The sequence below is a fragment of the Ischnura elegans genome, chromosome 4 (genome assembly GCF_921293095.1).
Source record: "Ischnura elegans chromosome 4, ioIscEleg1.1, whole genome shotgun sequence".
NCBI lineage: Eukaryota > Metazoa > Arthropoda > Insecta > Odonata > Coenagrionidae > Ischnura > Ischnura elegans.
Window position 1 is genome coordinate 80,535,326 of NC_060249.1, and position 23,970 is coordinate 80,559,295.

Consider the following 23,970-nt stretch of genomic DNA (forward strand, 5'->3'; position numbering starts at 1 on the left):
TAAAAAGAAAAACTCATCAATCAAATCGTTGGAGTCATTTCGATAGTCTGGCGAAAATAATGCATACACAATAATTCAAGGAATAGACATATGAGCTTAATGAATGCGTTTTTAACGAAGGAGCTGAAGCGCTGCCTGGGGATGGTAAATGGTTAAATAAAAAAATCATTTTTGAGCTGCTACATAATGTCAATTTTGCTAAAAATATAAAATAGTGAGATACAGATGCCAAGATTACGAAATAAAAGTTCCAATAGAATCTGAGATGGAAAAAGTTAATTTATTTTTGCAAGCAAATATATTAAACAATGATTTGACCAATAAAATTCGAATTCAAAGGGGGATCCTACCCCTTCCCCTCCTCTATGCTATGCACAAGGCCTTAACGTGGGTTGCAAAGATACCATAAAAGTCGCTGATTTCTTCGTTATCGTCAAGTTCAGCAAAAACATCTTCCAAGGAACAAACGCCTAATAAACCAGGTTTATAGCGATAAGCGGAGAAGCTTTGAAATTAAACAGCATACCTGTTCGTTAGGGTCGAGGGCGACTGGGTATCGACCTCTCGATGATCTCGCGAGTCAAGAAGCGTGGATCGACTCACGGAGAGAAGCCGCCTAATAAATTTCCCGGTACCTTCGATAAGATCAGCTGTGGAACTGAAGTTAACGACACTACAGGCACATCACAGGAATGTTTATCCTCTACCGGGCAAGAACGCGTTGCGGCAGGATGAAATATATTCTCGTTTTCCGCAGCAGTCGATCGAGGGCATACATACGGCAAGCTTCACGACGCGATTTCGCAAAACCTCGACGCAAATAGTAGCCCATTAAATGTGCTTGCCGTGAGTATGATCATTGAGTTTTTTTTTCCTGCGTTCCAAGGTAAAACTCAATAAATACAGCCGTAAATTATAAATTCATCCAAAGGGGACTGCATAGAGGAGGTCCAATTCCATCCGATAGAAGGCTGATTTCCGTTGCCACTTCGGTCGCATTTTAATCGGTTTTCAAAAATGTCCGCGGCGTGGTGATGAGTGCAATGCGATCCACTTTTTTTCCAATATTTTGCAGTTTTAAGTTTTTAATTGCGAGGAATAGCATTGAAGAGTCATGAATTTTATAGATAACATAATCTTGCATAAAATTTCTGCCAACACCCCTAATTATACTTTATTGCCCCGTGGAACTCGGATCAATTTGTCCGTCAGCGACGCGAGTGGCGACTTCTGTAACCCCATTTTAATGCGCGGTAGTTGACAACACATTTAGAGGCCGAGTTGAGGATCCTCTTTTGTAATATTCGTGATTCATCCACTCTCAATACACAATGACGGCGTGCCGATTTTCTTGTGCATCAAAACATCAATTTATCAAGCAGGAGCAAACACAAAATCAAATGGGAGACCGATATTCTTCAAAAATCGACCAAATTAAGTTCATGATCCTCCTTCACTTACAAAAATATACCAAAATGTTTGTTTCACATACCCAAAAGACATTTAAAGTGGAGCAATTAGCACATTTATTTAATAATTAAGGCTCTAATTTGACCATGCACACACATAGTAATGAGGTGTTAGTATATGTACAAATTGGCTATCTAAATTTTGATTTGACGAAGGAGGAAGTTGGGAATTTTTAGAATTTACGAGCATGAGTTTGTCGTAGGGAAAACGAACAGAAATACGTGACTTCCATGTATATAATATTAAAATGAACTTAAATGATCAAATATTGTGATTGGGATGCGAGACAAATAATTGGGATTCACAAAAACCAGCCGAGTCTATTAGACAATGTACAGCGTTCAATTCAAACATCTTGCAAAGAAACAAAAACATGTTTAAGATTGAAAATAGCCTTTGTTCTTATAGCGTGCAGCCCCATTAAACTAGCTCAAATACCATAGGTACTGCCAACGGCGGGAAATAGGGTTGGTCGAATGCCTAAACGAAAAGTTCAAAACAATAACACGTTATTTGGGTGCACAGACGTTACAAATAATAATACTACCTAAATTGAACTTCAGTGGAAATATACCGACAAGCATTGCTACTCGCGTAATTGAAGTAGTACTCTTAATATATTTTAGGAATAGCTTAGCCTAAGGATATAAGAAAAAGACGATTAAAAATGCATTACCAGGAAAGGATTCTATTAAAATTGATTCATTTATTTGAAACATTTTCCGACAGGGAAAAAAACAAATTTAATATTATCTGTAACTTTTTCATTCTATCTATGCACCACGACAAACTATGCTTGTAAAAGGTCCATCATCTAATTTGGTTGACATGATCACTCCCTCACACTAAGCTTAGGATACTTAAAAAAACAAGGCACGAATACAAAATCTTTCAATACTCAAGATTTGAACTTAATTGGTACATCAAAGGTCGCATATTAGAGCGAGAACAAGTAAAACTTACTTGGAAGGACGTCCACATCGGCACAAGACCAAAACCTGTAGCTGCTGGACCATTCCAGGGCTTGCCTTAGGAGACGAACGGTGCAATCCTTGCAAGTGAAATCCGACGGCAAACGAACCGGAAAGGACTGGGCCCTGAAAGGAAAATGACGTTACAACAAAAATTCATGAAAATCGAGAACGCCCAGTTAATATTTTTAACAGTTCAAAGATCCATTTCATCAGTAAATGCATCGCTAAAAACTTAATACCAGAAGAATCCGGGCATAAAATACGTAAAAATATTACAAACGCATACAAATGTAAACGTGATCATGCATGGTACATTAAAGTTTAAATTGATAAATGATTAATGGTCTTAATTACAATAGGTCAACAGGCTGCGATTGCAGTACATGATACTTAGCACCACAGGTACAAGGATAAATTAAAATATTAACTGGATTTCTATAAATTGAAATAGAGAGCCAACTAAAAAAACCAAACAAAATATGTAATTTTAGCATATGCGTGCGCACGAAACAGAGTTGGATTTAAGAGATTTATGGTAACAAATAGCAATAGCAAAGGAGACTAGGGAAATAGTAAAGTAGCTTGCTTATTGTGAAATAAAACATAAGGAAAATTAAGGAAAGAAAACGAAATGAAGAATTTACAACAAGTAGCTTGGGTGAATAAAAAAGCAAAATGAAGAATCCAGACACAAACTTTCCAAAAATATAGCTATGCTACCTAGAAGCCATTATGAGACTGCTCACGACCCTTAAATTCACCAGCTCGAGCTGACGAGGAAATTGTGACTTGGGAACTAAAGTGAGGTGAATATGAACCAACTTAAATTTGCCTAAGAAAAAGATGATCAAAACCACGGAAAACACGAGAAAAGGAGTAGCCTCTGTCGACTCCCACAGGGAAGAGTGCACGAAATTGATGAGTATTGTTAAGCAAATACGCAAACAACATCGTTGTCCCAACAGCTATTTACTGTTACGTAAAACGGGACTAGAATCAAAGTAAAAATATAATTAACGAGGAAATTTTGCTCCAACATTAAATATATTTAATTTGGGTTCCTTAGACAATGATTACATAGGATAACATCAGGCTCAGAACCGGCGACATGAAATGAATGACAACAACGGATGCAACTAAAATCACCAATGACCCTGCACGTCTCTCCATGCGAAAAGATAGTACACGCTGCTAAAAAACGACGAAACAGAATGCCTGTTTCCTGGATATATACTGCTGGGAGTGATAATGTTTGTTCAGTTTCGTACGCGAAGACTTAGATTTACAGCAATCCCTCGTCATGAACAACACGGATGGGATTGATTTAGGAAGTAAAGCGGACTTGGAAAATATTCATGGTCAATAAACATTTACGGTTGCCTCTCAGTAAGGATCGTAATTCAGTAAAGGTGGAAATCGAGTGACTCAAGCGAGATCGTTCCACATTAGAAATAGCTTGATACAAATGAAATATCTGACCTCCGCGAATGGGGATATGTAGTACCTGGGAGCATATTGTTTTCACTCATTATCAGTCTTTATTAAAGGCATCCTCAATCCTTTCATAAATTCTTATCCATACGTAGGTATAATGCCAATAAATCTACACCAATATAAGATCTTCAAGAGAGGACAGTGGCCTAGTTTAACTGACACCCAGGAGTTGATTTGAACTTCGGAAAAAGTGCGAACAAAATAATTCTCTTCCTAACATTTAGAAATGATTCATTGCTTGTTACTCTTAAAAATGGAGGGTGGTAGAAAAAAACGGAGGTCATTTTCGGATTCAGCCACCCAAAATTAGCCAGAAACACCCTAAATTGTAGCCAGCAATTTTTTGAACTTTTTTTGCACAACAGCGTTATCAATTAGTATTTTTTCGACTCTCATGATCTAAAAGTTCTGAAAACTCGAGAATACCACAAAACAACATTACATCCAAGGTTAACACTACTATGTTAATTTATTCTGTTGCCTGGGACGTACATCGTGTGATTCACTTAACATTTTTTAAATAGTAAAAGTAACTTTTTTCCATATAGATTCATTAAAAAAACCACCATAGCCATGGTTTCGACGAAAATTGCCATAATGAGGCCTGATGATAATGATTTTCGTCGAAAATTCTGACGTAAATGATCTTCGTCAAAATCTAGGACGCAGTGACGTTTTGATGCAAATCTAAGTAAAAAAACAAGTTAATATTATCAATAAAACTTCAGAATTTAATTTTTTATGATTTGTAAGCATTTCTGTGTCATAATCAGGGGCGGTCTGGCCAGGTCGGCTGGTCGGCGATCGCCGAGCGCCCCGAGCTTAGAGGGGGGAGGGGGGGGGTAAAATGCTCACGTCTATCGTGGAAGGTGTATATTAAAGGCGTTATAAAAATGATGCCGATTACTTAAACCAAAGATTTTTTCAATTACAAAATTCTACACTTTCATTAGTTGCTTCATTTACAACATAGCATGTAAAGATTATATAAAAGATAAATAAAATAAATGTGTCTGCAGAATAAAGAGAACCTGATGCTTTTTGATAGGGTTATTTGAAAAGGTTAATTAAGAGGATTTTTAGATTTCAGTGCAGTTTCAAGGAGCTTAATATATAGAAGAAACATAATAAAATATTAAATTTTATTAGCTGTGACATTATAACTTTAAAGAGTATTTTTTATAACGAAAATTCTATTTTTGATTCCTTTTATCTAGTTTTTAAGAGCCAGAATAGCGTCAAAATCTATTTCCGGGCATGCACTTTCTTAAAAATTTCCAGGGGAGGACGCCCGTATCCCCGGGTGCCCCATCACGAGCCCCAGCCGAGGGCCCCCAATCACCCCATCATTGAAATTACCACTCTATGATATCCTCGTCTTCCTCCTTTTATAATTTCATAAACAACTTTTTACGACCTCAAATATTGCTTATATTTTTTTGAGCGTCAACTATGCGTATTATTTCGATCTTCTCCTCCGCAACATTTTTTCTAACATTCTCTTACTCTCAGAATTCGTCATACAGCTTCTTCCGCTAATCTAAAAGTTAGGATAAAATGCATTTCCCACACGTCCCTTTTTTTCTCGCTCACCACAATTTCCACTTATTCATTCCACCGATTCTTCCATTTCCTCAACCACCTGGCTTCAAATAAAATTTCCAGGTGCTCGACAATCACACTTTTTCGCCATTTCTCCAATCTATTCACACTCATTCATCCATATCCAAAATTTTATTGTCTCCACGACAGACCATTCTGAAGGCTGCATCTCAGCAGCATTTTCAGTTTTTTCTACCAATATTTTCGTTTACGAACGTAATTCGTTTTGTTTTCCGAGAGACTACCGTTTCTCATTTTATATTCTGGCGTCCAACGATCATACGACGCTACAATAACAAGACCCCAGAAAATTTTCTCGGGGATTCATTTGGAGGTTAACCCACACAAGAACGTATCATCCAAACATTTCGGGGGTTTGAACCCTCTGAATCCCGCTCGTTAAGTAAGATAACGAACTAATAAATGGAGGGAATTCTATACATACCACTCAAGTACTTCTATGGCTTAATGACCTTTCATATAAAAACTATCAATAAAGAGGAAAACATATCTCATTTCAGAATAGTCATTTTAATACTCGTTAAAAATTTTTTATTAGTCCTTCATAGAGAACGGAACCCATCCACAGAAAATTCCTTATCCTTAAACAATCCATTCTTCACCTTTTCTCATTTCAATTATTTATACCTTATCGAGATAAGCAATCAAGACAGGATACAAACGAAACGTTGGCTAAATGACTTCGACAAGAAAATGGAAGGGGAAGAGTGATAAAAAATTCTGAAATAATGAAATCCAACCAGTTGTCAATAGTTACTAGGGTGACATATTTTACCTGGTGAGCGAAAAATTAGTTTTCACAAATGAAACAGTAACTAGCTTTTCATTCAGAGATTAATTTCCTTGGTGCGACATGTTTCGAGATGTAGAAGCCAACACAAGGCAAAAAGATTCCTAATTTGTCCATGTATTTACATCATAAACTCATATCATATTCCTCTACCATAACACCCACTATCACTGACTTTTCCTCCACTCATACTCCAACCGCAATTCCTCTCCCACCCCTCGATTTTTTCCTCTCCTGAAGTCCCCTGTACCCAAGTTTATTCATGATATAATTGTACATCTTTTTGTCTGAGGTTGGCACCGATGTGCCGAAACATATCATACCAAGGAAATACATCTGTGGAAGAAACATCCGCTGCTGTTTAATTTGTGAAATTCTACTTCCATGAATATTTCGTTTTCTCGGGCGCAACTTCATGAAATCGACTTAACATAATGAAATGTAAAAAAATTATAATTCTATAAAAATTTAATACTTTACTTAATGTCAGAACAGTATTAAATTTATGTGGAGTCATAAATTTTTCCGCATTTCATTATACTTCCATATCGTTGAGCTAAAGCATTAAACTAGCGAATAACTTTTCAATTACAGAGGACTAAAGAGGAGAGAGAAAGGTTGGTTATTATGGAAAAAACACCGAATGGGAAAGGTTGGAATAAGTAGAGAACGCGAACTCACTCGCGTGAAGATTTGGATGCAAAAATCGATAGTGCGTGCGTAGCAAGAAGGGCATACTCACGTGACGTCATCCTTGACGAACTCAGAGTCGGCTGTGACCGGAGTGAGGTCGAGGACCGGACGCTGAAGGCTGTCCAGCAGCTGGAGCTTGTACCCGCCCTAGAGAGGAAGAGAAGAGGAGAGAGAGAGAGAGGTTAGAGAAGCAGGGCGAATCACGAGTCTTCCCGCTCGCGAAATGTCAGCGGGCAAAGTCAATCGCTTGAGTAGCGGTATCACCACGCCGCGCCAATTCAATGTTGGAAGAGCGGGAATGTTGGCAGCGACCGATATCCAGTACAAAGACGGAAATAATTCTTCCGTAAACCAATTTAAGTACATATTATGACCAAGCGAATATTTCCCCGTGTATCACTATTGACGGTGACAAAATTAACTTAATTTAATATTTTATTTCATGCGAAGAATACATACTAACAATACGCCAATTCACTAATTCAAATTTCTATTCTAAGAAATTAAATCCATCTTATAATGCCTAAAAATTACAGTATTCAAGGTAAAATTTTCGTAATATGTTTACGACGTGCAAAATAATTTCAGTGATTTCATCCAATCAATACTCCTTTCTTAAAAAGATGTCAAAAAAAAAACAGGAAAAAATCTTTAATACCTACAGGGAAAATGAAGTTGAAAATAAATACAAGAGTAATGTCGCAGGCTATTCAATAAAATGTTTTCAGACAGTTTCAAAATGTAAATGGCAGTCGAAATTTCATTTCCTGTGACTACACGGAAGGTTACATGAAGATATATCAATGACCCTGTAGGCAGGGCGAAGTGAATAACGATAGCAGTCGGGAGAATTTTCATGAAAATACGAGACTGAAAAGATAAGCGTATTTTTCATCGATGATCACTCCATATAATTCTTCTAGCAGGAAAAGGTGAATATGGAATATGTGAAGTAATTACATACAAGGAAAATGACAGATACAAGAATACGCTGACGTATCGGTTAGACTCGCGGATGATCAGGCGTTGATGAGCCAGTCGGCGAAAGGGTTGCGAACATTGATTGATGCGTTAGGTAAACGGTGAACCGTGCCAGAAGGAATATGACAGGAAGATCAATGTGAAAATATACCAACGTTATGAGGTTTTGTAAAGCATCGTGAGCAAGGATTGTGAGTCTAAACATAAGAGTAGATGGACACAAACTTGAGGAGATTGAGCAGTTCAACTATTTGGGCTGCACATCAGAGGAAAGCGGACACATCAATCGAGTTAAAGAACCCAAATGTCAGGGACATCTTCCCATGAGAAGATAATATCCGAGAGATGTGTGATTTTGGTCGATAAATACACCACCTACTAGTTCCTCCAAGGGGAGAAGGGGGATGGGAGAGCGGTTAGGTAATTGCATTCGAGGAAAATGTTAGAAACAAGAATACGCCAGTGGTTATAAATGAATTAATGTTTATTATTGCTCTAAGATAACCCGTCAGAGCGAAGAAAAGAAATAACATATTGTTTTCTGCACAAAAAAAACAAATATTTTAACAAAATATTAAATATCAGTGGCACATAAAATATGTTTTTGGTTTTAACGAAATCATACCGAGCACTCACATGAATAAAATGATTTGAAGACATCACATCAAATATTCAATATCATTCATACAAAAAACAAAAGTTTTAACGTTTAAAGAAATTGTTTCGAACGATTATAAGAATAGAATATTTTGACAACGCAAAAAAAAAAGAAAAATGGTAAACAAATTTAAATGCGTATCTTCAAACAACGGTATAATCTTTCTTTAAAGGCTTGAAGGGATTATGATGAATTGATGTTTATCGGTAGGAACTTATGGATTCAAGAAGCGTTTAGCTGTAAAGAGTAGAAATGTATTTTGGTGCGGGCTTGAGGAATTTGAAGGTTAGAATTAGATCGGGTGAACATCGCAATAAATGTGGGCGGGCACATATTCTGAAAATTAGCACCGTCATTAACTGGGTACCACAAAATTCTATTTACACAAAAATGAAACAAAAAGAACATGAAGAAGGACCTGATTTTGACTCTTAACAGCAAATACTTCATAATGCTGTTTAAGGCGAAACCTGGACCGTGATAAAATTTTCTCATTTTAGTGGAATTGTAAAATATTTTGAATTCCTAGTGATGGAGAAGCAGGCACATCACCCATCTAGGAGTCGGGAGGATGAAAAAGAAACCCAAGCGCCCGATCTGACCACCGCCAACTATCTCCCTATCCTCGCGCTCCTCAGCCACGGTTCCGCTCCTTGATTGTGTCGAGCCAGCCGAAGGACTTACGAAACCGACATCCCTCACCACAGAATGACTTCCTCTCCGGGCCGGGAACCAATCGAGCCCCGAGCAAAAAACCCTCGCATACGGACGACGACGGTAGAGCATGAATAAATAGAGGCGGCAGGAAAGGGAAGGAAAATATACTCTCTTCCCTCTCAACATTCACGCGTTGGCAAATCCTGGGTTCGATATGAGAAAACATCCCGGCGGAGTGAGAGGTCGAGCGCACGCATTTGCCCACACCACAGGTGTGTTCCCCAACGGCGAGCATTACAGCCAGCGGCTGCGCGTGGGACTGATTTGCGTCTTCACCCACGGGTTGCGTAAGCGAGGTCCACACAATAGTTGTTACCTCATCTCGGCGACAAAAAGCTTCTGCTCTCGGACTGAGGGTTTCATATTGTTGCAGAGGGGAGTTAAATTTATGACCCAGGCAAAGGCCGTAAGCCATTTCAACACTCACTGTGAGCCGAACTTAAATCATACGGCAGAACTAATAATTCACATAGTCCAATATATTCAATTGATAATTTTATACAATCATTATCACAAATGTATGTTTTTAACGTTACACCGGAGTTATAATAACTATCTTTGATGGTATCAATGATAAAAAAGCACGAAGTAAGGGAAAGCATCAAGGTCAAAATGAATTAAATCACGATTATATAAATCGTGACTACGCTCATGCACGTTAGCTGAAGATTGCCAATTCCATTTCACAGAGATTCATCAGTATTCCGTTGCAAAAAATGCTACGACCAAAGAAGAAAATCCGATCACCACTTCATTGACTTCAACATTGTGGTGACAGCAAACAAACGGATGTCACTGATTTTCAACTGAGTTCCCAGGAACTGTTCTTCTTTTTGGAAAAACTCATATATCCTTCGCATTAAACCATGGAATTGAAGCTTAAAAAATAATTCCAATACAATTGCGATGGATGAGGACACTAACTACATCTCCCTCAGATTTGCAAAACAAAATTAATAACGAGCACTCTAAATATTTGGAAATTAGATACAGAGCGATTTGTTAGAAATATTCAATATAAACTTGATTTAAGTAGTACCCAGCGTATGGTTAATGGGAACCCGGTTAAATTCCAGGCACTGAAGTATATTAATCTGCATTAAAACCTCAGTGACAATGCAGCGTGAAACGTTAAATACAAAAGGAATAATAACGAATATTTCTTTATCTCACGAAAACCAATTGGCTTAAACGAAGGAGGGAGACATCATAAAGCTTGAACAGGGCGGCTAATGGAAGCCTCCAAGAATGAATAAATCAAGGGGGCGCGAGATGAGAGAAATATTTCCCCAAATGACCAATAATAACTCGAGGAATTCCTCGGTGGGCCAGTCCGAGGTCGTTCTCGATAGGACCAGTTCCACGGTTTACAGTTACGCCCGTCACCCCTCTTCTTGCTCCGCTCCCAAAACACCCTTCTCCTCGTCCGGCAGCGATTAACAATCTCCCTCTCCTCCATTTTATTAACCCCTACTTTCCCAATCGCCTCTCCTCCGCCGAAAGTAAAAATAATGAGGCTACCGAACTGACCGCCAAAATATCAAACCATCAAGATGCATGCATTTCAAATCACATAAATGACTGCGATATTGTCTCACGTCGTCATACGTCTCGATAGCCTAAACATTTAAGTATTAACGAATATTTACATTAATTTCAGTCAGCCAATAGACATTTAATTTGATAGTGTAAATCACTCGCGAAGCTTGAGATACAGCCTCAAAGTAAATATATTTTTTCTGAACAATTTTCGGTGTTTACGAGTAAGATCAAGATTGAAATAGCAATATACTAGACCACGTGATCACTCATAGGTCTAATTCCCTAATTCTGATGATAGTGCTCGATTACATGTCGGTAATTTCGATTAGCAATTTTATTTCAATTAAATTGAAGGCTCACGAAGACGGAGATGTATCAGGTTTTTATAGAAACAGATTTATAAGAAACAGATTTTATAGAAACAGAGAAGTTTTTATTGGCAAGCTTTTTCCGTTGCCAACGCTAATATTGAATCCGCAGGTCTTTATTGCTGTTGCTGTTAACTTGATAAACTTTACCTCAATCAAGGCAGGCGTCAGTTTCTGCTTGCTTCGCACCCACCATCAGCTATTTGAGCGGACACTGAGTGAAATAATTTTTTTTCCTGTGAAATTTTAGCACAATTTCTGCATTGCGATATAGGTAAATGTAGTCCCAGAATAGGTAAATGAGCTCTCTTGTTCATATTTACTCTGAGGGTACAACAGCACCAGATTTTCAGGGATGATACGCATACATTGCGGGAACACTTTCCTTATACGGAGAACTACACGGGAAATGGCCGAGTAGTAGAGTAGAGGGGACGTGGGTTGTCCGTCCAGACCCCTCGCTCCAAACCGCACCACCCGCCGCTGCACTCTTCTCAAGCGAGACTTCTCCCCGGAAGAGTCGGTCAGCTTCCGCGGTCACCGGCCCCGCCGCCACGTCTTGCCCCCATCTCGCCTCGCCGCCTTCCACTGTGGATCCTCCCCGACACCTACGGCCCACACATTCCGTCGCTTCCACACTCTCCAGTTATACCCACACACGCATACTGCACGGCTGAGAGAAGAGGGGCGGCGCCCATGAGGTCGCGACAGACCTTCAACACGATGGAGATATGAAGAAATGACAGCGCACCCAACCAGTTTTTAATGCGTCTCGATATTTTCATTCATTTGTTCAGGAATAAAGGAATATACATCACAACAGCTCCACTGGTATTCTCTTCAAGTGTTACTTGTTTAAAACTTTTTCTCATCATCAATGGTCAACTATCCTAAGATTGGTTTGATTCACCTTTCCACTCAATTCTCCTATCATTTAATCTTTTCACACCAGCGTATTTCTTCTCTTACACGACCTTCTTTATCTGTTCCATATATGTACTTCATTTGAGGTCTCCCTTTCCCGTTCTTGCCTTCTACTTGTCCCTCGACGATTGTCTTCATCAGTCCATCATGCCTCAAGATATGACCGATAAAACTGTTCCGTATCATCTTTAAATGTTTAGGGTGAAAATAGTAGACCCCTTTCAATATTTGCCCTCTAAAATTTCAAAACTTTACTTAAATGTTTTCTCAGCTGTAAAATTGCTGTAATTTGAAAGTAGGTAAATGCTGAAAAAGATGTACTCTATATGCCCTGAAAATTTCTAGATTTTAACGTAAGTCTCAAACAAGTAATAGGTCATTACAAAAAGATAAAATAGGTACGGTTGAGAGGGAGTAATGCGTAATCTTAAATTCGAAGGTCACCTTTAATTCACAGGCGCGTGGATACTGCATATTTAAAGTGCGAGAAGCTTCCTTGAGTAAGATCGTGAGGCGAGCATTACCTTTGATAATTTACAAAGGTTTCGACATAAGAATGAATCGGACAGGACCATGAGAATGAATTTGAGAACTAACTTTTATTAAGGAGGATGAATACTCGCCATCTTCACTCGTCCTGGTGATCCTTAAGAGAGGTAATTGAGAAAAAGAGAACATTTTCCCGTGAATAGGCAATGAACTCCTAAAAAAACGAAAGCGAATTATGATTTACTGTCTTATGAAAAATAGACACGAAATTCAAAATATTTAAGTAAATACAGAAAGTATTCAAACAGATCGTTTATTTTACAAAATAAATATCAAAATTTAAAGCAGGTACTAAATTTTACTCTTCGCCATTCAAAAAATCCAATTAAATCCAAAGAATTTTCCTATGGCGTAAGAACGAAATTGATAAAAAAACCGCGAGAAATACATTTTAAGCCTATGCGAGGTCACTAAAACTATGAAATTTCCGTAGAAACTTATATCCCCCCTGGGTTGGTAAAAACAATACGGCTAATTAGTTGACCGCTAAAATATTAAATCATGAAGATGCTACTAAATACTACTACTACATTCTCAACCAAGCATCAGACTGCGACCAGAAAACGTCTTGGTAACATAAAATATTACTCTTCATTGAAAATGTACGTCGATTTCAGACATGAAATAGGTATTACATTTGAAATTACAATTATTCGTGATAAAATGAGATACAATCTAAAAGAAAATAATAACATGAACGCAATTAATACGAACGACACAATTTCATAGTTTCAGTGCCCATGTATAGGCCGATCTGTTGGTCTTTCAAAACAACAATCTTGGCGATTAGTAAAAAAAATAGCGAGAAATGTAGTTTTTGATGGTCTCAAATCATAGAAAATATACGACATTTATAATAATTTAAAACTTGAAAAAAAAAAACGATAGAAAACGCTAAATCTTAAGAATGTCTACATTCATTGCAAGCGATGCTATTTCACAAGAGTTGGCCGGCTGAGATGCAGGGAAGCGAGTAGAATTCATCATGGACGATATTTCGGGATGCTTCACTTCCTTTCGTAATGTCTCTTCGTAAGATCTAATCGGAGATTCCAACGCCCGGCTATTGTCATTCTTCCGAGTCCCACGAGGCAACGAGGGTAACAATGATGGGAAGGCATCATGGCAGTTGCATCAACAGCTGCTCTAGGAGGGAGATTCTCTCCTTTCAGCGTGCATACCTACCCGGGAAAAGGATTCGCTGCGTCTTTCGATTACGAGGAAGCCAAGCGAACATACATAACAAAAGGCTGTTTAGGAAATACAGAATCACTGCGACACGACCATAAATACGACAAGTCTATTGCACTTGGGGCCCAGCCATTCATTGGTGTAATTAAGGTAGGCTTTTTATACCCTGAACATTTCCTCAAGGAAAAGATTTGAAAACCACTGCGCTAGAAGATGAAAAATAGCTACGCGGCTTGCTCAAGCTGTACGCCATGTGACACTGGATACAGAAAACCAAGCTCAACGGCCTAGTACTAATTGGATAACCGCGACCCCATTCGATAGAGTATCGACAATCCTTCCGAGGTTATTACTTAGCACGTGAATACGATTCAAGGTGACGAGCAGTATTCACGGATGGAGGTAAGGTGATTCATTGGTTCAGACTCAACTCCAAACATTCATTTATAAAGATTTTGATCTATGGTAACAACCAGTGGTATTCATAAGCGAAGATAACCAGAATGCAACCACAATTCTCAAAACAAACACATTCTAAAACGCAAAATATGTACTTTATAACATGCCAGGAATACATAGGGTGTGATGACGGTAACGTTTTCCTTATACTACTTTAACCTGGCAGCTGTTGATGATAAAGGGCTTTTTTCTTTCTTAGTAGATGAAGATTTCCCGGCTTCATCTACTATGAATATAGAGCACTTTGATATACCGTTCGATGAACGGTGTCTTAGTGTGATGGATAATAGGATCAACAGTATCGAATACTGTTGGGGCCACATATCTTTTACGTCAAGGCAAGATGCGAGAAAAAGATGATTTACACCTAAAACATCAGCTACATATGCAAAAGAGCATAGCATAAATAAAAATATCACGGTAAAATACTTTACTGGGTTATCCCCGTGAAAGATTTAAAATAAACAACTAGATAAAGCTCAAATGCGATGGTGGTTGGCGTAACATGGTGAAACTCCTTCATGATGCACAAAGGTTAAGAAAAGACTTCGCTGTTTCACAAAATAAAATATATTTGCGACCGGTTTCGATACAGCGTATCATCATCTGGCTTCACGTCAGATACCAGATGATGATACGCTGTATCGAAACCGGTCGCAAATATATTTTATTTTGTGAAACAGCGAAGTCTTTTCTTAACCTTTGTGCATAGATAAAGCTCGTAAAAAATACCGATGTGCGAAAAAATTCTTGGAAGGTTAAGCTGTCATATATCACTAGCTCTATTTTAACAAGTCCCAAAAGGTACTAAGCTAAGACAATAGCAGGCTACCGAAGGCAGCCACTCTGCACTACAAAAGCTTCATGAAGTCATTCATACCATGAAAGCAATTTGCAATCACAGCTCTGCTCTTCACAACTACGCAAAAACGACGCAATTTTATCTTAAACTACACAAAAAATTAAAAAAAGTGAATATGACAATATTTCCTGGTTGGAAGGAACATTTATTACTGGCTATAAGTGCAATCAGACCAAAACTGCAGTGTACGATACGACTTAGTAATTATAGTTACATTAATTTAGTTTCACCATACCGGTAATAGCGCTAAGTGTTCACAAATATGGAAGAAAAATTTGTGAGCCAAGACAGCCTTAACACCAAATATATTCCAAGCAATTCATAAAGTAAGATTAACTCGGCCACACTTGTCCACGCTTGAATCGCCAGATACCAGAAAAATCTCTAAGTTAAACTGAAAATTCAACTTCATTATAGAATTGAACCTACGCAATTTTTAGTGTGTAAATAGAAACTGGAAGGCTATATTAAACAGTTTACACGAATAAAAACGGAGCTAATACAATGGATTTCGATACCGTGTCTTAGAGGAGACTAAAAACGGTTACACACAAACCATGTTTCACTTTGATTGTAATTAAATTTTATAGAGGAATGAAAGTGAAAAAAATTGAGTCGTGCACGAGCACTCCATGCATAATTCATTCCAGCTCCACTTGAAATTACAACGAAAAAATATTCAAACGAGTGATTCTTTAGAATTAAATATCCCGTCACGAATAGAATTTTTATTACGGGTGGGCACGATAGGCTGATAAACGCGTTCCGCCATAAACGAAAGTAACAACGATTTCGACGACTGATAAAGCGGAAATCATGATCCTCCTTCCTTCAAGGTGTCAGTCTAGGGATCACTTCCTTGACGAACGATTATGAATTCTCCTCGAAAAGCGCTCCCACGTGGAAAAACGAAGACGTTTGCATGTTTCATCAACCCCACAACTCTCGTAGGAGCACCTCATGTTGAGCGGGTCGATCTCAATTTGGGGTCAATAGGCCAAGGGAGAGAAGGATTAGCCTCGTAGCGCCGCCGACGGCCAACCGCCCAATGATGGATCATAGTTTGAATTAATACTTCAAACCCTTTCTACAAACGTTGGCAAGAAACTGTTGCAAGGTGCAATGACTCTTCAAAAAATAATGAAGTATCGTTACTGATAATAAATAAAGGCACACCCTCAATATACCATATCGAATGAATATGCAATTATAAATAACCTAGGTCTACTTTAATCATTAGCTTCTGTGTTGATACAACGGGTTCACTGGATAACTCGGGGAAGTACCCATTGCGGTTAATGAACACCTTTCCGAATATTCAGAGCATGGTCGTACTTGCACACATGCGATGGTGATTACAGCGGAAATGATTAATATGGGAAGTAGAGTCTGTTAATTTGAATTGACCTGCCATGATACAACATGGTGTCGTAATAATTTCATAATTATTATTTTAGATACACCAAGAGAAGTTATTGCTTATTAGTTTATGCATCAAAAGAACTGGAATCTTTCGAAATAAGTTAAACTGTGCATACCGATAAAGTTTATACAACGAGATAACCTGTTATCCGTCATCAACTTTAATTATCGACATTTCATTGCAATTTCACTCCTACGAACACTCGGAGAAAATAAAATGTGACGAGGAAATACAACTTACTTGACACACTTGCTTCTCCACAAAGTTCTCCACAACGCAATGCAAAGACAGTGATTCAAGCAAACAATCTGTTCGAATCCTTGCCTGCATTTGCAAATAATTTCCGAGGAGAAGTTTGAGAGGATAGTCATCGCTATCAGCAGATCGGATCTATCCTCGAAGATCTCACTTCTAGAGGGGCCTTGTCAGTTCGTGAGATACACAGCTGAGAGGAGGCGATGCCCTTGGAACGCTTCGAACACAAGCGTTTAGCCGGAGATAATGTGCGCGACCAAGAGGAGGATCGGCCTCATCTCCAGCCGTTGGCGAATTTCCTGACACACAAAACGAAGTAAGCACGCACGCGTCCGAAGGGGCCAGGCAGGCATTCCGCCCATTTGATCGAGATATCGCCCGCGGCGACGATTTGACGCCCCCCCCCCCAGGGAAGGAGTGTCATCGAATGGAGAGGTGCCAAGGACGAACGCCATCACGCTCCGAGCGAGGGCACGGAGAACCAGGCTCATGAAACGCGGAGGAGATTTGGAGAATTTCAGCAGCAACTAACAACAGAGGAATGAAAGACCTGAGGAATATTCCAGAGAGTATATTCGCTTTGGGTGTTCCCTCGCATTAAAATACAAAAAAAGATCGGCTCTCGCCTTCCGTGCACGCAGCCATGATTGAAATGGCAAAATCCATTATGAAGTGATTCCTGATGGACCTCAATAGCTTAATCCGGCGACATCTGCTTAAATGTTGTTTATTTCGCTAATTTTTTTTTGAAATTATGAAATTTAATAATTTAATTTATTTAATAATAATTTGAAAAAATAATACGGAAATACAAGTGTCAAAATTGAAATAAAATCTATTTAAACGTATTCCATTTTATTATTTTTTAATTTCTCATAATTATATAAAAATGGGGATTTTAGACACGGCTTTTAATTACTGCGGAAACACCTCGAGCGCTCTTGTACATGATTTATCTTAATTATTAAGCAGGAAATCGACTGTCATTTGTGTAAACATACACACTACACTAGCCAAAGGAAAAATCACAAGCCCGCACTATGATTCGAAATACGGAATTACGAAAGCGTAAAAAAAATCACTTAAGTTTGTCCTCTCCAGGCAGAAGTTCTTCTTTATTTCAATGGAAATTTCACCCTTTTATTTACCTTTAATTTAAAACTCACAAAGGAGAAGTGCGTGGTGCGTGGTAGCCGAGACGGTAGAATACTTGGATGCTGATCAAGGGGTCCCGTTTCCAAATCCAGGATGAAGCTTTTTGACACTTACAAACAGGTCTGAACATCAATGGGTTTCGTATAAGGCAATATTTTTACTAGGGGCAGGGAAGTTTTATAGGACCATAGAGCCTCGTTATCAATACGATGTATGCAAGGGAAGTTTTAGCGAACACTATATGCAGGCCCCCAAGTGTGATGACCTGTCACTGCTTTCCGGTCTCAGAACTCTTTCCAGTTTTGAAACAATCGATTCGATTCCCGTGTATAGTCTCTGTTTAGGGAGCCAATTGTAACAAACTGAACGGGATCGTATTTCCACTAATTTTAGTATACGTAATGATATTGTTTTTATTTCTCTCTAATTACATCATTTATGCGTACAACTACAGCTTGAGAATCTGAAATATTATTTCCCAGAAGTCCTCGACTTTTTGATATCAAATGATAATTATCACTGTTTCCGCTTCTATTTTGGAGTAATCAGAGAGACAAATGTAAAGCATACGACGCGGCCGGTGTAAGACGAATTCAAAATTCAAGTCCTAAAGTGTAAAGAAAAGCATTTGGCAACATAAGAAATAGCTTAAATGGAAATACCTTGAGTTTTCTTCATTACTTTCAGCCTCTAATTCCGTGAACAGTAAAATATGTTTGTGTAGCTAACCTCCGTTGAAATTCATGCCACTGAATGGGAAGATTCCGATAAATTGTACATGAGTAGCATCTATGAAAGAATTTTCAATAAGACCGAATGTTGATAATAGAGGAATGTTCGACTATTAAGTTGACTATTAAGTAATACCTTTTTTCAAAGAAAAATGCAATCAAAACTAAGTAAAGGTAATTCATTAAAAAACTAGTGAAAATATATTTTTCGGGCTACTCATCACGCAGGATATAATATCGTGCAATGCACTCATTTAATACGTAGATATCGGCCTCGGTGGCAGTAAATTCCTCGCCTGCCATACCGAAGGTCGTGAGTTCGATTGGGTTGGTCGTATCTATCCAGTGCATTGTGAATGTTGCAACCTTCGTTGTAAAGGCCATTGTGCGCTGTCTACAGAGAAGTTGGAAGTTAATAAAAATAAAAAAACGAATCATATCATTCCCCCCTCATACACAGACAATGGATTTTAATTTGAAATCAAAGCCTTTTTGGCATAAAAGCTTAGAAATAAAAATGTTTTTCTAATCACAAGATAAACTTATTCTTCCTCCATACTTTGCCGGGTGGTACTGAGTTAACAATAGTAATGAGGTGAAATAATGGCAGCTGGTTACGCTGATAGGAACTATGGTAGAGAGACCCGGTAATGAGGTAACTGTATCTCCACGACTGAGACGATTTTTACGTCAGTTAGCTTGAGTGGCACCGGACCTCTCCACATAACGAGGCAATGGACCACATTCTTGTACAACACACTTTCCCGCTCATTGGACCATCCTCCTCCCACGCACCTGTCAGATGGCAAGGAGAATGTTGGGTGGGGTGAGTTGAAGGGTCTGGAGTAAGAGGCGATATCAAGAGGAGGCTGAGTAGACGCCGCCGCCGCTGACTCAAGGACCAAATCTTCTCACGGAGCAGCGACTAGCGGGATTACACGAACTCCGCGCTCCGTCTCGGGCGATTTAGGAAAGACGTAATTATGCTCGCGGAATTCGGAGAAAAAAAGAGTTCCGAGCACAATTAGGGATTTGTGGGAGGAAAAACAAAGGTAACCCGTCGCTGAGCGTAAAACAGCTGCCCCAGTTTTTTTTCTATGAAAGCACGGATCTTGAGGAAGCATTTTCTGAAGAAATAATTCCCACCTCGAGTCTTTCCTCATGCGCTCGGTGTTTTGAAATTAAATGACCCAAATTTGAATAAATCCGAGGATCATATTAATGCAACCTTGGTGAGGAGCGGACTGCCCTAAAGGAGTTTTGAATTATGGATTCATGAACAGATAGTTACCTCGTTTGGGCAAGATGCACGAAGAATGATATTGGAGAAAAGATCACAAAAAAGAAACATGTATTTGAGAAAAAATATGGTTTGGTGTACATACAATGATTTCATTTCGTTCAGTGCAATCATATTTTCATTAAGACACATTGATGCAGATGCCTTTCTTGCTTAAAACAAACAAGTCATTTCTAAAAACATAGTGAAATCAACCTTGGCTGAGTATCTTTCCTTGTACGAATTCTCCGCTAAATATTTATAATTAAAAACACGTTCGACTGAAAGAATATTCACGAAAGCTGTAAAGACTGAAAAAAGCACAATTTGCATAATGTTCGAAATTTTCTACACACTTGGCCTCATTTAAATTCCTTATTATTCCTTCGCAGCCATTACCTCAATATCGAGGACTTGAATTCAAAAGAAGAAAAGATCAAGTGTAAAAAACTGACCGCATCTAATGGGACGAGATTGGAATTAATACCTATGGCTACAATGTATTTACTGCATGAAAGAAATACGTGTAAAATAAGGTTTAAAATACAGCTAATTTTGATAAGATATTCTACCTACCTATGACGTCACTCATACTTTCGACACTAAAATAGCAAAGGTATGTGCGGGGGAATAATGAGTTGAAGTTACTTATTTATAACAATCATATAATCGCATGGCGCGTAGTTTCGGTACCTATAAACACAAATTAATTCGAACTCTCTTAGGATTCCCCGAATAGTAGCACACGGCTTTAACACCAATGATCTAAGTAATACTAAAGGTTTAAATAAAACTCTTACGAAATCACGGATATTTTCTTCAGTAAAAAATGCCTCTTGCCATTATAGTAATTGCCTAGCCAACTTACATCTTTATGGCAGCCTTCAACATTATTGACCCAAGACCTCCAAGTGGTGGACGCCATATCGCAATGGGGCCAGCATTTGCAATAACCGTGATGAAAACATGATAATTCTCATTAATTGTAATTGATTATACTTTAATTGTGGCCTATGAGTCATATTAATATTCCCATTTAATACGTATCAATCAAAGTATAATCATTAATAATAAATGAATAATTACATGTTTTCATCAAGGTTATTGCAAAATTCGGAATTTTTCTAAGCATGAATTCGATAGATCCATGTAAACATTTCAAAAACGTGAATTACGGAATCCTCTGATATCATGCCTTTAATTGTATGCATATAATACTTGGACGTAGGACGCTAACTACCAATCTAATGGAAAACGCTACTTTGAAAAGTAAATACGGGCGTTGAAGTCTCCACCGGCCGATAGGGACGCAGTCAAAGAGGGACTGAAATACCGTGAGAGAGAACGCATTACCCGCGAATAGAATTCTCACCTCTTTCCCGCGTCGAAAAGGAGAAGGCGGGGGCTATACAGGACTTAATTTCTCTTAATCATGGGAGCTTGGGAGATGAGAAAATGATTATGAAACTGAATGCGCCCTCTACTCGTAAATTTTGAGATGGGAAAACAGACATAGAGACGGGCCTCTTTTCTCAACGAGAGCGAAAGTATAAGAGCACGGAAAGTGAGTCTCGACTTCAAAAGGCTCCAACTCTTCGAGCAGGGCGACACGAGCCGTCGACTCGCCTTAACGAAGGGATTTCCTTGAGCGGTATATCGAGCCGCTTCACTCAACTCATTAGCATATTTCCACACACTTTATGGGCAGTCGAAAAATACACTCCACCCACCTCAATGGCTGTGGCGAAAAAAATTCAAAGCAAACTCGGTTGGCGAGTGAGATCAAAACAGGAAGTATCTGGTGGAACAATAGTTTAATGAATTCGGGAGCCACCGGAGGATTGAGGAGAATGTTAAGTGAAGGAAGGAGAGCAGGGGAGGAAGGGGGAGGGATGGGCAGAGATAGATAAGATTAGGAGAGAATATCCACGCCATTTTCCCACGCGGACCGTTACCAAACGAACCCCTTTCCATCCAATTATAGCTGTGCGAATAACAGCCGCGGAATAAACACGATCGAGATTACTCACTGGGTGACCCTCCGCTGGCCGTGGAAGAAACGGTGAAGCAGTGCGAAAGATACCGATCTATCTGTTACTCCGGTACCTTCGTCCCGTTGAGGCTTATCGGTTACATTTAAGTTCACCCGACAAGTGCACAAGATTGATTATTTGCACGAAATACAGGAAAATGCTGGCATCTAATTCGATGCGTCTACGCCTTCAATCTTTGCGTACACGAGCTGACTCCCTACCGAGTTCCATGATCCATCTATCCCTTCTTAATAAAAGGGTACAATAACATTGATAAGTGGGAACATTAACATGATTAATAGGCATCACTTAAAATATGATCAATAGTAATTAGTGAGTATTAATATGTTTTCATCAAGGATACTACAAAAATCGGCATTTTTCTAAGCAAGCAAACAATGACCGCCTTACGGGGGATAAAAATATGACCATAGAAACGACAAGAACATAATTCGTGTTCAACACGTATCTTACTGGAATGGCTTCAAGGGTATCCAGTCAAGAAAATGCTAATATTGATCAAAGCGAAAGGGAATGAACAACTCAACTTGATTGTGCAGTCTTCGCTACACTTTCTTTCACTCAGGCTTACATGGGAAACAAATTGTCTTCATACACCATTTTTTGATCATTCAATACAAAACATGAATAAATATCCATAAGTGCCTCATTTCACCGACTTTCCTTGGTAGTACCACATATTTCGCTTTCCCCAGAGCAAATTTCACTACACGACTATCATCACTTTCACCGGAACCTATAATTATTCCTCCCTCCAAGCACAACAATTCACACTACTACGCTGCATTCCATACCGTTCCTCAGACGACTTCGCGTCGCATTCTCGACTAAGGCCCCCTCGTAATGCCCCACACTGAGTCGACTCCATCAAAATAAACTTTAGCAACCAATTTTGCCCCAAATACCTCAATAGTACAGCAACAAATCTCACACAAATACATTTTATAGCAGACACAATCTCTAGCTAATATCATGGCTTCAGAAGCCCAATGATTTAGATGCATGCATAATTTACGATTCACTCAACACTACCTACATATGCATGAATGATTTTCATTATTTTAAGAAATAAATAGTCAAACTGACTTAATTATCCTCCAAAATTTGATTTAATATAGAGATCCTACCATTTAGTTAAAAAAAAGAAAGGTCCGAATATAGATAACCTCTCCCGGTAAATATCATACAGCTCATACTTGTTCTTTATCTTCCACAACCACACGTATAATATGGGCCATTGAAAAATGCATTAGCCCTTTTACAAAAAGAAAAAAAAAACACAATGGAGTGATTTCAGTGAAAGAAGCGAAGAAGGGAAAATTAGGAAGAGGAAGATCACTATGGAGCTTCATAAGTTCAAATAAAACCCAATGGGTTGTCCATGTCTTGAGACGAGTAATGAATCGAATGTACCTACAATGAATTTTTGGAAAGTGTAAGGAACAAAAGCACTTCTGCACTTGAAAACAAATTCTTTATTCTTTTACTTCCGGTCTTCTAAGAAAAAATGCTAACTTGACTTTCAATGAAATGGCTCACACTAAGAAAACAACTCTCCCAGAGCCCTGCAATTACCATCGTGTAATGAATTCCACGGTGGACCCCGAAAGTTCGAAAGAGAGAATGCTGAAACAAAAATAGGTTGTCTTTGTTAGGGTAATGAAATTTCTTTCGGTGGGAACGAACCCTTTCGCTTTGAATTTAAATTGAAGTCCTTTTGTTTTGCGAGGCAATCCCGGGCCTCGAAGAAGCCACGAACGACGTGGGTGTTACACTAC

General features: G+C 38.7%; 1 protein-coding gene across 2 annotated transcripts in view; it reads right to left on the bottom strand.

Moving 5' to 3' along the window:
• The window catches only part of LOC124157714, a 170,179-nt gene that overhangs the window by 16,080 nt on the left and 130,129 nt on the right, over positions 1 to 23,970 (bottom strand). For both annotated transcript variants that reach the window (XM_046532686.1, XM_046532685.1), the window contains exons 4-5: positions 7,094 to 7,191; positions 2,434 to 2,567 (exon numbers count right to left, since the gene is read on the bottom strand). In XM_046532686.1, coding sequence (XP_046388642.1) covers positions 2,434 to 2,567; positions 7,094 to 7,191 — 232 coding nt within the window. The remainder of the gene's footprint in view (positions 1 to 2,433; positions 2,568 to 7,093; positions 7,192 to 23,970) is intronic.